At 44.6% G+C, this 14,466-nt stretch overlaps 1 protein-coding gene across 2 annotated transcripts in view; it reads right to left on the reverse strand.

Annotated features, from left to right (window-relative positions):
* The window catches only part of AGAP1 (ArfGAP with GTPase domain, ankyrin repeat and PH domain 1), a 391,933-nt gene that overhangs the window by 133,937 nt on the left and 243,530 nt on the right, over nucleotides 1-14,466 (reverse strand). For both annotated transcript variants that reach the window (XM_059820051.1, XM_059820050.1), the window contains exon 10: nucleotides 10,597-10,701. In XM_059820051.1, the coding sequence (XP_059676034.1) occupies nucleotides 10,597-10,701 (105 nt within the window). The remainder of the gene's footprint in view (nucleotides 1-10,596; nucleotides 10,702-14,466) is intronic.

The following is a 14,466-nucleotide window of genomic DNA, read 5'->3' on the forward strand; positions in this document are numbered from 1 at the left end:
GTTTTTTACATTTCGCTCCTAATTATGTTGCATCTATTGCCATACACTTAATTAGCTGCATTAATGTGATTTCTTTTCACATAGTCAAGCAATTAAGAGCTATGATTGAGTTTCATTCAATTAGCCTCAACAAACATGCTAATTGATGTCCCAGATGCAAATGAGGTGCAATGAGAGAAACCTGCTAGCAATTGAGAGTTGTGGCGGGGAGACCCACAGCTCTCAGCTTGCTGACAGCAGCACAGCTTAACATGGCTCCCACCTTCCGCCGAGCTGCCTTCGGAGGCGGGGGGACGACGACACGCAAGCCATTAGTGCCTCAGTTGTCCCAAATCGATCCCTACAGGAATAACGGGCAGCGCTGACTCAAATCAACGTCGTCTCCAATTCTCAGGGCAACGGCTGGTATGAGCTGGAGAAGAGCGTAGCGTTTTCCTGCAGCCGGGTAGGCATTACAGACCCTGCGAACGCCACAGTTTCTTCAGCTACAGACTATAAAAGGTCTCCATCTAATCTCCGCGCTCGTGAAATACTACGCAGGTAATGGCCTGCAGTTATCAGTAACTGGCAACTTAATCTTAGTCAGCTGTGGGGCAATGCTGCCTCTTCAAGTTAAGGCCAGAACGCATCAATCAATCAATAATCCCTAAAAATACGCTCGCTATATTGATTCTCATTGCTTTTCATCCTGAGGTTACCGTTAGCGGTTTGCTCAAATATAGTGCTGCCGAGGTGTTAATTTGACTACTCAAGGCCATTGACCATTATCTAGAGGACTAAATAAACTGTTAAAATATCAGCGAAAATCGTAAAAGCTACATTGACTGAAGAGGACACAAAATATTATTTGACAGCACCACAAAATGAATTGCCTTGAGTAAGAAAGAAACGATGTGCCATGACACAGAATAATGTAAAGTAAAATTACTTTAGTTCTGCTCTTAATACAGCTCTCTGTTTACAACAGCGGAAATTAATTTAACCAATTAACTGAACAGAAGCCTTTCAGACATGCAAATTGAGCAAACGGGTATGATGTTGTTTTCTAAACAGACCTACCAAAGAGAAACACTGCTATTTTTTGGGGGGGCTCTTTTGTTTTCAACGCCAGCGGTCGTTAGACTTGCTGCCATACATCGCAATGGCTTCTGATCGCCCTGAAAGCCGGAGAAGACACGCCACCAAGGGTCACAAGCCCAACCCTGGCTACGTGACGCTTCCAGCTAGCTGCCTACATTCTCCAAGCCGAGACGACTGAAGACAACAGCCAAACATCTCTTCTTCCACAGCCACGCTTAGCGCTGCTGCCGCCTGCTTGGCCCCTTTTTCAGAGGAGGCACAACACATGGGTGAGATTGAGGGAAAAGCAGAAGAAAGTGCTCATTGCTGCTTCCACGAAGCTGGGACTCAAACTCACGTCATCCAAGTCTACCACAGTTATCTCAAATACTTCACTGAAGGACCACTGAGCACGTGGCAGCATGGCTCCTCCCTAGAATGATCCTCAAGCGTCTTTAAATAAGTGGCTCACGTTAGGCATGTAACGCCGTGGATATCAAAAACGTTACAGAGTTTGAGGATTTTCAAATGTCTCTAATGCAAGAGATGATCATCCTTCTCATGCGCACACACACAAAAAGGCCTTTCTACCACCTAGGTTGCGTTTCAAAACCAGAGTATTTCATTATCAGTGTATTAAACTAGAAAACGTGTAGGAATGCTGAGTTGCTGAGTATAATATTTATGAGTTAGTGCCTTGAGACCTAAATCCCCCACACTTTCCTGTAGAGCTGCCTGCAGGCAAAGTGGGAGTACCTGTTCTCAAGGCAGGTGTTTTCCTCTTGACCTGCACAAAATATTTTCCAAGGTAATGGAAAACAAGCCCCATGAAGAATGAGAGCCGAACCGTTTTACTCAGCTAGGTTTCGGCCATGCCGAAGCAGCCGAGCGGGCAGGTTCCGGCAGCCTGCCCGCGCAGGCAAGTTCCGTTCTGCTCTGGCAGCAACAGAAGACGGAGTCGGACTCTTTCTGATTGAACTTGCTTTGGACTGCGCTTCTCTCCTGGGATCGCAGTGAAAAGGCTCATGCTGCAAGCTATTCTTCTTGGCCAAGAAACCTCACCAAGAAGACGGAAGGATCAAGCCGTAGAAGACAACAGTTAGGGTCTCCTGTGGCTGGGGCTCAGTTGGGCTGTGGATAGAGCTACGCTGCACAGAAATCACCTTCACGGGAGTTGCATTTTTCACATCGCGGCACTCGGTGAATGGGACTCAAAGCTCACATCAAAACCCCTGTGTCGTAACGTTAACGTGTATTAGAAAAAAATAAATCACCCCTCTCCTAGAGAGCCTCTCCGTGCGTTTCTTCCACCACGTACCTGTCCCATCGCCACCCTTTTCCAACGCACAACATATCAGACAAGATAGACTCAGAGAACAATGCCTTTCCACGCCTTTAATGGTCCACAAGCAAGCACATCGCACTTGTTCTCATTTTGAGCTGTTAAAATCTCTCAGAAGCAGCCTGTTTTTCCAACGCTAGGAACTGGTCCAGGCCCAGGATCCTTCCCAGATCCATCCCTGGTTTACACTGAGCTTCGGAGAAAACCACCTTTGTTTGGTGCCAGTTTTTCCCCACCGTTCAATTGGACAAAACACTCCTAAGGCTTAGCTCGCTGAGGTTGAGACAGCGTTTCCTCATCTGAGATGAAATAAAAATGACTATGGACAAGTTAGTTTATGGTTGTACCTCTGGATGACATTTTAAAGACTGTGGGTGGCATATTTTTTTTGAAAGACAATTCCAATTTCGTGAGCCGACCTATTGGACCCACAAAACCTATTGTTCACCCTTAGCAACAACTGCTTCCGAAAACCAAAACCCAACCCCCTTCCCCCCAAACCAAAACCCCCAAAGCCCCGGCAGACCGGTAAATGGCTGGAGCCTTGACTTTTGTCCCTCTACGTGGCAGTCAGACATTTTTATTGCAAAACGCCGTCTGGAAAAGATGCAAAACAAAATTGCTAAACTGCAAAAAGAAGAAGGGGGGGGGGGCGAAGAGAAAAAAAACAAAGGGCCCCCTTCCCTTTGCTTATTGAGTTCAAAGGCATAACATGCAGCACCCTGCAGCAAATGGGAAGCTACACTAATTTTAAAGCCATAAAACGCTATAAAGTGCCCTGCGGGGCAGGACTACACTGAAGCTAGTTGCACCTAAATAAGACATGGTTCATTTACTTCGCAGCTTAGCCTAATGTAATCATCAGCGGATTTCTAGCCTAGAGTTGTAACAGGCAAATAGCCGATACTGCGGAGGCGACACTCCCAGCCATTGAGGGGCCTCGGCTAGATTGCGGTTGATTAGAAAATTTTTCAGTTTTGACAAGCACTTAATGAACATAAATCGCTCCTTGATTGGTTTCCATTTGGGGCCACAGGCACACCTAAGAAGAAACAAAAGTCTCCGACTCCTCGTCCCCCGCCCCTTCCCGGGAAGGACCTCGGCAACGAACGCACCATCAGGTTATGAGCCACAGTGGAATATATTCATCAACCGTTCCTGTTAAATTAGCCATCCTCCCCTCTCGCATATAAATACGGGCATAATATCACTCGGCTTCATAATATATAGTTAATCTTAAGAAAAGCAATGAAATGTTGTTTTCTGAGGAGAACATAGGAATGAAAATGCGTTCTGGAAAACACTGATCACCCTAAAGCGCTCTGTCCTGACAAAAAGAAGGTCGTCTCGAATCTCTTATTCACATCGGGAATCAAGAACATTCAATTTCAGTAATAAAAAGCATTGACTATATCTATACCACGGTGTTCATCAGTTCGATCAGCGTTGCAGGGGCGGAAGTTAGGGCAACGCTTTCAACACAAAAGCAGTTTCACAACACGTTGGGTTTTTTTTAGATGGATCACTCATTTTCATAAAATTTTAAGAAAATTCTTCCGCCCGCACTTCCCTTCTCATTCAGACTTTGTAGGAGGAACTGTAAAAGACAAATCAGAGTTTTACCATCCTGAGTAATTTATGAAGCGTTTATACCCACAGCCATTAGCTCTGCTGGACAGGAAGCTTGAATTTTATAAAACCCCGCAATTAATTAATAGCTTGGCTTTCGCCATTTCAATTGCAACCCATTCCAACACCAAAAAAAACGTTCCCTGCCTTTTTGAACAGGGAGTAGACCCGACACTGAAAGGTACGCTTGCTGCTCCTTACTACAAGTTTGCACAGCTCTGCAACAGCAGGATTGTGTTTGCTACAATACCCTCCGCTAGTGCCGGGATACATCTCATCACGCCCTCCGAAATGAATGGACTTGAAACAAAAAACGCTTCACGTTCGCCTCGTTTGTGCATTAGGCGACCTGTGAGTATCCGTTGCAAGTCATGGGAAGTGATTGTAAGGAGTTACTGTGAATAAGCAGTCTTTCCCTCCTCTCCCATCAACTGGGCTTAGATATTCGAGGAGTATTTCGCGGGGCGGCTTGCTGACCGTCAGTAACTACAATCGGATTTTTCACCGAGCAGAGCAGGTGCGACGGCACTTTCAGGCAAGATCGTTTCTAGTCTGAAAAGCCACGGAGCCAGGGGGGTAAGCAAAGAATTTGTCTTGACAGCTATCCCAAATGACAGGACCCACTTAAGGACTGCAAACACATTTTAGCTTCTATTTTCCCCATCAGTTCTTAAGTTTTTCTCCGAAGCTGATCTTCATTCGAGTACATCTTTAGGATAATAAAGAAGTTTTCCAAGAAGCTATAAAGTGAATGAGTGATCTCTACAGCTATCCCACTTTATAAAAGCCTCTTTTGCTTTTAAAACATTGCAGGTTCTATGTTTTATGTTTGGTATCCTTACCAAAAAAAGTTACAGCAGCATGACTAACACTTATTTTTTCCATAAAGGTCAGTTATCTTCTAGCTATCCCTGGAAGCAATGTAAATTCACAGTGAAACATGCCAGAATGAAGAAAGAAAAGCTCTGGGAAATTGAAGTCAAGAATGTTAGAAAGGCGAATGTTGCCCGGAACATGGCTCTGATGAAAAGGCATCCAGAGAGGGCCAGTTGTGGCGAGCGGAAAAAAATACGGCGTCAACTCATCAACTGTAATAAGCAATTACTAGACACATATTTTGTAACTGTTCCTATCATTCATTTTTTCTAGCTTAACGCACATTTTAGGCATATTAATGGATGAAATAACTATAATAAAAACTTACACGTGCTTCAGACAGATCTACCTTCATCACCAGTCAAACTATAGCCTCAGCTTTGCTCTGTAGCATTTGCTTTGATCACTACTCTTTTGGGAGGTAGAGCTACACCTTCTGCGAAAAAGAACTTAGGCATCTCCTTTTGTCAGTTCATATATGTATTTACCAAAGCCCGACTTGAGGATTAGTTGTTCACAGAAAGGCCAGCTAGAAGGGCTCTCAGAGCCAGCCGATATCCAGCTTTACATTCCCTTGAAGAAAAACAGGAGGGAAAAAAAAAAGGGCATACACGATGGTATTTTAGAAATATATAAGAGCATGAATATTTCCATTAAAGCAACACAAACAACACACTTCGGAGCTATTAAACAGCCTGAGGTAACGCAACCCTGAAAATAAGGCTGAACAGAAACGATGTCTGTAGGCGGTTATTCATAACCACGGAGGCGAGCGCTGCTCCCTTGGCTAGAGCAACACCCAGCCCCGCCGCCGGACAACCCCGCCGCCGCCGGGTCACGCACAAGGACGCCACGCAGCCCAGCTAGCACGGTGTTCTCTTAAAAACGAGGAGAGACGGAATACTTTATTTGCATGCACGCTTTCCATTTTCAAATTATTTGGGAAACCGTTAAGAACTGATAACGGTCAAAAATTTCAACTGCAGCTCTGAGAAAAACGCTGCATATTGCGGGGCCCGAGAGAAGTGCATGGATCTGCAACGCTTCCCGATACCAACATACAGGGCATTTTCAACGGCCTTCCGTTTCTCACCAAGTCTGCTTTTCCTGTAGGAAATGGCCAAGCAAGAAAGCTCAACCGCAAGCCTAGTCCCCCATCCCAAGTCTCAAAGAATTTTACAAGGCCATGAGTTGGGTCTGTTTTGTAGAGAAGATGTGTCCATATAACACATTGTTGAAGCTCCTGCACAAAGTTCAGCCTAGTGTTGGATATGACTCCTTCTCAGGCTGAAATGTGACTTTTTAAATGAACAATACATTCACTTTATTTGCTGACGGAACAACATGGCTAATGCTCCCCTTGAGCTAGCTCATGTAGGCTGCTCACCCAGTCAGCACCATTTTTAAGGAAGAGTTTCAAAACTGTGGTTGCTGTCAGATGAATCGAGGTGAATCCACACCCTTCTCAAGGAGATAAATGACACGTTTCCTCCCCTCAGTCATTGCTACAATCCTACACACCGCCGCGCAGGTTATCCAGCCAGATCAGTGAGGATAGGAGTGAGGTTGAAGAGTGGCATTACTGCAACAGAGACCTCAGCAAGCAAAAAATAAACCTTGCTGTGTAGGTACGCGGTATTCATGTACCATGCACGTTCTACACGGGCATGAAGTCATGGGCATCATCAGACCCTCCTTCTCTTGTGTTTCAGAAGCTGCTCTTCCCCCATAAGGTGCCACAGCGCTGTGCTCTTATTTGAAAGCAAATCTAGAACAGATTAAATACAAAAGGGGGGGAAGCGCCCTTCCCTAAAAGAGCTGTTTTCAGGTTTTTGGGTTCTTCTTTTGGTCTTTCCATAAATGAGGGGCAGCGATGAAGACAGGGATAAAAGAGCAGAACATGGACATCCACAGCTAAAGCTTTGTCATCTACTGACCTGTGGCACGATGGCAACCCTCCGGCAGACAGACAGTGGTGAAACATTATCAGCTATTCGTCGGGATAAGGCTTAGATAAAGAAGCGGCACGTAACGCTGCCCAGCGGGTATCCTGGTGAATACATTTCGGGAGCCCTCGCACATGGCATTCTGCCATTGAAAGCCAAGAGATGCCTAGACAAATTCCCCCGGGTCCCTTTGGGGAGGCTGACACTGAATTCGTCAGCCAGAATTTTAGTCATCCACTCAACGGCTATGCTCCAGAAGCGTAAGATGAATAGGTAGCTATGGTGAACTTTGAAGCGGGCAGGTCAAAGTTCTCTCTCATTATCCCCACCATTTTCTATCGGCATAGCTCCTCGGCATCCCAAGGGACAGGAAGGTTTGAGGCTCTTGAAAAAAACTGACATCACCAAGTCAGAAAACAGTAGGGTGCTTATGTACGTACATTTTTCTTTCCCCGTTTTTCTCTCCCCCCACTTTCTTGAAAAGAAAGAATATGAATTTAGCTATTGTGTTGAATGTCAACCTGGTGGGGTTAGTAGTTACTCATTTAGCTGGCACAAGACAGCAGTCATTTCAACATGCTGCCCTGCCAAACGGGCCTGACCCTTCCAGGGCTACCTCCTCTGTAAGAAAGGTACTAATTTGATTTTGACTCCCCACCCCTAAACCTTTCATTTTGTAGCCAATCCTTTAATTCCAGGAGGATGACAGCAGATTTCTGCAACGCAGACAGATCCACTACATTAAAAAACATCACCTTCATGCCTGAGCTGCCCCGAAACACATCTGACAAGAGACAACTGATCCACTTCTGGCCAAATCTCAAGCAGTATTTAATACAGCACTCACTATCAGCCATTAAATATTACAATAGGTTCCTGCAACGCAGGTGTTCAACAAAACCCTACGTTCTGCCTCAAACCACAGTGTGGCAAGACCAAATTATCTTCTAAATTTACTACTTCCGCCACCACTAGAGGCCAGCCCACCTCTCGCTTCACGGAATTACAACTGCAAAATTTTGTATAACCAAAATGACCTGCATACTTGAGATAAGGCGAATCTAACTAACAAGTCAGATTAGAGCCAGGCTTTTTGTGAGTTTAGGAAACTGACTTTAGGTGGTTAATGAAAGTTCTTTTCTTCAATGCTACTTAATGGGAAGGTTGGTAGGAATCAAGTCCTCATTTTTCAAAACTATGTAAGAAATTATCCCAAACAGCAATGCAACCACAGTAGTAAAAATTAATTGTTTTCTTTGATTTCCTGTGAAAAAAGCAACAAGCAGCTACAGATAAACAAAAAACAGCAAAACCAAACCAGAAACACATAATCAGAGTCCTGTTTGGGGGAAACCCCATTCACTTGGCCATACCCCAAGGGGGAATTCTGACCTTCCCGCTCTCCCGCCTACAAATTTTTGTACAAACTCTACCAGGAGTGCAACTGACTTCAAGTATCTGGTCCTGCCTCTTCCTCCCACTGTGGTTTGCACAGGACGGAGGAGATGCTACTCACATACTATTGCCTGATGGATGAAGAATGCTCTGCAGGGTATATTAACAACGGCTAATTGACAAGAAATAGTCCGTTGGCAGTAAGGGAACGTACTGCAGAAGTAGTGCAGTGACTCTTTGAAGGCTGAAGGCAATAGAAATAAGGCATTAAAGCAGCGTAATTTATAAGAGAAATCACATCGCAGTAAGATTTTAACACGAATGAGCAGAACCCTAGATACTCCTAGAGAGTGGGTTCAGCAAAGGTGCCTCAAGAAGCCCCCGAACGAGTACGACGTTTTCCCCAGTAGCTTCTCGTCAGCTAGGAGCCGGGCAAGGTCCCTCACGACCATCCACTCACGTACGTACAGCCAAGGGAAAAGTAGCACGTTACAAACCTCTGCGATCTACGCGGGGAGGTCTGAGCAAATGGAAATAGGGAGCCGGGTACCTTTTTCTTGGGGGTGGGGGGGCCATGGTGGGGGATAGAGGGAAACGATTACAGGCTAGTAATTACTTCTTCTTTAAATGCATTCTCTCTAATCTCCAATGGATTTACCTCTAATCTCAAAGTAATTACCTCTAATCTCAATGGATTCTCACTCTGGGGGAGACTAAGCAGCTCCAGGGAAGCCTACAGAGAAGTAGTCGTCTATTGTCTGCGAGACGCAATGAAAAACTAACACGTGCACAGCACCGCCAGGAACAATAGAGCACTTCTACAAAGCGAGGAAGGGACTTGGGCGCAGACAATGGCACCTTGCCTCCTCCTCGCTTGACGACCCAGAGTTGGCCAACACAATCCGAGGGAAACTCACGCGGGAGCTCCGTGGGGCACACAGTATCCACGCTTCCCTTCTGTGAGCAATACCGATATACCATTTGGGTATTTCGAGACCACTTCACGGCACAATTCCCCCCAGTTTAAAGGCACTAAGAGTGGCCAAAGAGGATAGACTTGTACAGTTTCAAAAAAAGGAACGGTGAAACCCATGCTCCAGAACGCAAGGGCTGAGGGACAAGATTCCTGATGGAAAGCAGCAACGCCTTGAAGCTAGTTGTCATTTAACTTATTTAATAATTTTCAAGACACATGGAAGTTACATTAGAAACTATAGCAGAGCATTATTAGGGCAGGATCTGAGACTATGAAATCTTGTGCCAAGCCAGAGAAAGTGCTAATAATGTTGAGCAGATAGGGAAGGGCAAGTTGGCACAAGCACAGCATCAGTGTGGACATCACCCATCTAACGCAGAAGTTTCCTGCCAGTTCCACGTGCAGGTCTATAAGCCCCAGAGCATATCTACAGAAATGCATCTGATCGAAATCTTGATTTTCACTCCTTAATGAAAAATGGCTCAAAACAACACCAACAGGCTTAGAAACAAATGGCCCTAAAACATTACAGCTGGCCACCCTCCAATTTTCATATGTGGGAGGATGATGAAATGTAAGACCAGGTACGATACTAAAGATCTTGGCGAGGGTCACACTATGTTTTTCGTATTTTACCCTTGCCTGTACTACACAGAGCAAGCGAAGGAGCTGGGAATCCCCTGGCTGTTTCAAGATCTGGAGTCTCCACATTGGCTCTTGTCTTTTGAACTGCTCTGGCATGGAACGAGCTCCGACAAATCTCACCTTTCCCCCTGCTGGCATGGCCGGGGCGGATGGGGTGGGTTAGTTCTGAGTCAGATCACTGTGCTCCTTCCACCCCCAAAACCGCACCTAGGGATTGCGCTACGCACACTGAGAGGGACAGGCAGGATCCTTGGGCAGAGACGATGATAGATGCCTTAACATGAAAAGGTTTTATGGCACATATTTTAATAGCTATATCGTTTTCAAAAGGCTGCTCAGAATTACTTCTGAATAAACCATAACCACTGCACACTGACAAACACCGGAAGCTTTCCTCACTCTTTCTTACATCTAGGATACTTGTTCTTATAAAACGTTCCTGTTTTTTAATCCTGGGATTGACAACAAGTCCATAAAAGCATCAGCACAAAATAAAGGCTTAAATCATTTCAGCTGCCTCTTGGGATGCAAGGGAACCCCTGTTCCAGGGGACGCAAAGGAACTTGACTGTACTCCCAGACTTGCACCAGGGAATTTTATTTCAGATTATGCCTTTTTGAAAGGGAGGGGAATGAAGAGAGAGAAAGAAGTTTCTCCATGAAGGAGGGCTCAGCAAAAAACACGTCAGAACGACCTTGCCGAACGTACAGAGAGCACGGTGTACTTACATGTAAACTAGGATGGTAGGTCAGCACACCGTTGTCGCACAACGTCACGTATTTCTTCTTCCACTCTTTATTCAATGACTTGCCACTTCGTTTTAGCAGCATACCCTGTTAGAGGGGAAAAAAGAAAATAGATTAAACACTCTCTTGCCAACGTACAACTATTTAAGACACAGAAAAAGACAAATATAATTGCCAACGTTTTTAGATATGCCTTCTCCTGCAAATTACTTATTTTCCCCTGCTTCTCCCACGATGCACGTTTCTCCATTGGCAGCTTCCATGCATGCAATTTAGGAGGGAAAGCTCTGAGCGCGGCTTTTGTAAAGCAAGTCACGAAAACCGAAAAAGACTGTATCAGCGCTGGCTTTGTCCAACGGGTAGAGAAAACCCTTCTGCGCTGAATCCCATGCCTCAGGAAAGCACATTATAACGTGATGCAGAGTAAGGTTACCCTTACCCTATTCATTCCAGCAAGAGAGACACCAATTCCAGGCGAGAGCAGCAAAATGGAAACAGGGCAAATACAAAGTTTTTCCAATAAATTCTGGCTAATTTAATGAAAGAGGCGTAATCAGAGAGGAAAGGAAGTGGGCAAGGTGACTCACCTTTCCACAAATGGTATTCCACCTAAACATCAGCAATGAATGCTAACAATCAACAGCTGAGATAAAAAGGCATCATCGTGTTTGAACGGACGAGGACTACGACCGCACAGCCACCTATTCTCAGCTTAAAAACAGAAAGTCACTTAGAAAAGCAAAATACAACGTGCTGTACCACACTGAAGGTGGTAAATCAAACCACGCTTTAGCGATGCACTTCCCTAGGAAATGTTGATTTCCAGAAGCAAGTCAGAAGGCAGTTCCTAATGAATTCATACGGTACTTTGGTTATTGCAAGTCTTACTGGAATGTCCCGGTGGAGACGCTATGTACAGTACCTACCGCAGGGATTCACTAGTTCCACAGATCAAGTTCCAATACAAGCTGACACTTACATTCATTTCATTAAATCACAACCAGGAATCGAACCCAACACAAACTTCAGTTCTCTAATCCTCATAAAATGAGTTTTTCCGTTCTCATTTTCCATGGAACTTAAAAAATGGGAAAACAGAACACAGAAAGACACACTATCAAGCATGGTGCTGCCAAGACCCATGGAGTTGTTTCTGTTAATGAGGGTTAAAACCCTCAAAGCACGTTATGTGATCGGTTTTCCCATTAAACCTGCAGCTTTATAAAGCCATCTCTCTGCAGACCCAACCCCAAAGCCAAGAGGGGACAAGGGGCAGTTCAGCAGGAGTAGAAGTCCTCCAGAGGTAGGCAAATTTTTTTCTCCCTCCGTTCCAGACGTTATAACTCTCGGCTGAAGTCCCTCGCCACAATGCACACGAACGAACAACTCTCCTTTTGCAACCGCGGAGATGATCCCAGTGGAAAAGCCGAGTTCATAACCGCCTGTTCCCCGACACACACTTTGAATCAAACTTCAGAGAACAATGCTTCACGATTCAAAGCGATCTGGGAATGGGACCGTAAAGAGAAGCTCGTGTCGGATGACTGAATTACGCAGCGGTACAAACTCCGAACTTTCTGACTGTCTGGGGGTCAGATTGCCTTTTTTTTTTTTGGGCTGTTCCTTGCTACAACTCAAACTTTTACGAGAGAGAATGGGGTTTCTGAAACGCTTTCTTACAAAAGCTTCCGCAAGCGCGAGTCACACATCCCAATTACCGTCTTCCAGCGGTTAGAGACGTTGTTTTCCTTCTATTAAAAAAATGAAAGCTTATTTCTGCCTTTGACTTGTATGTTTGTCTATAGTAGGTGATCTGTCGCTTCACCTTTCCTATCTTTCATATCTCACCTGCAGCACGTTCGCTCGCGTTTAGGGGGACCCAATTCTAGTTATCGCTGTGCTGTGGGGATCAAAAATTACTGCTTCCTTGCACTGGTCTGTTCTTCAGACCTTTTAATGGGGAAAAAGGTGTAAGGATCACAACGGTGACTCCCCCCGTCCCTTGCCTTTTTTTTTTAAGTTTTGAAGAAAGTAAAATATATGTATTTCACACCTTTTTAACTGTCCCTTTACTATACAGAAAATGTATCATTATTTATGTAATTTTTCAATTCATGGCAATTATAAACTCAATAAATAGTAACACTCCACTGCTTTCATGATTTTTACTACACAGAGGTTTTGCTCCTATGTAGGTGTGAATTATGAAATTTGGTTTTTGGATCTAAATGAAGAAAATGATCCAAATGGGGCTTCATCTTGCCTTTGAAGTGGAATTCTGTGTTTTCATGTTAAAAAAAATACTCAGCAGTAAATACAGACGAGGTACCTATTTGTGCCTAACTAGCAAACCGGAGTTCCCAATCCATTTTCTTCAGGCGCTACCTTGGCAAAAAGAATAGATTTTCGTATTATGTGAGAATTAAAAATATCTTCCAGTACCTGCAGAGGAAACTGCTCTGAATACAAGGAGCTAACGTTATGAAGCAGAGAAGCCCGTATAAACCGCACTTTTTTGCCCCCGGGCCAGAGACCGCCACTTTGTCTGTAGTAATTATATAGAACGGTCTGCAGAAATGCTCTTAGTATCGGAGTTTAGATCAGTTATAAATGCACTTTAACGTTGACTAAAGTTAAAAAAAAAGAAATGGCCCAGATATGACAAGAAATGTTACTTAAAAAAAAAAAAAAGAAAAAGCCCTTCACTTCAGTCACATTATGTCTACATTTAAGTCACATCAGATACTCTGCCTAGGAAACGAGATACGCGGGTTCCCACTGACCTTTGGTACCTCCGGGGCAATTTAGAGGTAGCTTGGGCACGTCTCCAGTCATGGCCAAACAGGCCCCCACAGACACCCAGCACATCGCAAAAATCACATTTAGTCTCCAAGCAATGCAGTAAGGGACTACGTAACCCAACTTCTACTTCAAAGTACTGATTTTTGTTGTCGAAATAATCTCTGCCTCTAATTATTATTAATCGGGTAACGTGATTTCTCCTAATTTGTATGAAATCTTTCGTTGTTACAGTCTTCCATCTGCAGTTTTAGCCCCGCAGTTCGGCGTAGCTGACCCAAAGCCTCCGGATGCAACACAAAGAATTTAACACCTCCAATTTGCTCGCAAACTGAGAAGAATTTCACACTTCAAATTCAATTTTTTTCACCGCCTTCCCTCCAGAATTGCAATTCTGCGTCTAAGGGAGGAACGCTTCTCCTACCGGACTGCACCAGCCCGTACTTTTAACGAGCCACAGGAAAGAGACTTCAACCGGAGCGCGCGTACTTCACTTCTCGGGTTGTGCTCGAGAGTCTGCGTCACCGTACAAAGCAAACGGAGGAACCGGCTGTACGTACTGCGAGCTCTTTATTAGTAATGTGTATGCTACGTCTAGTCCCAGGAGGTCATTGCAAGCCAAAAGCAATGTTAAGTGTACAAGCTTTAAATAACTTACAAAGTTAATGTAATGAATGTAAGTGTTATCTGAAATCCATCACTCAGTGGCTTGCCGTAGCCTCAAGCTGTGATAAAACACCACTCATAAATTTATATTAAAACTCTGCTCAATAGCAATTATTTACCAACAAAGATTTATTGATTGCATTTGCTGTTAGAGGCTGGGGCTCTAACTGAGTCAATCAGCTTATGTTGTTGAGCTTCAGGGCACCAGGAGAAGTTACAGACTGCCATCAGGCTCTGCATCCCCATCATTACCGCGAGAGCGGCAGCAGCTAATGAAAAGCCGCCACTGTAGGACTGATCGGACCTAAGGTAAAAAAAAAAACCCACCCAACATCGGTCAAGGGACCACTACGCATAATAGGCACAGTTGAGCTGAAATCGCAGTAA

This window comes from Gavia stellata, chromosome 8 (genome assembly GCF_030936135.1).
Source record: "Gavia stellata isolate bGavSte3 chromosome 8, bGavSte3.hap2, whole genome shotgun sequence".
Lineage (NCBI taxonomy): Eukaryota > Metazoa > Chordata > Aves > Gaviiformes > Gaviidae > Gavia > Gavia stellata.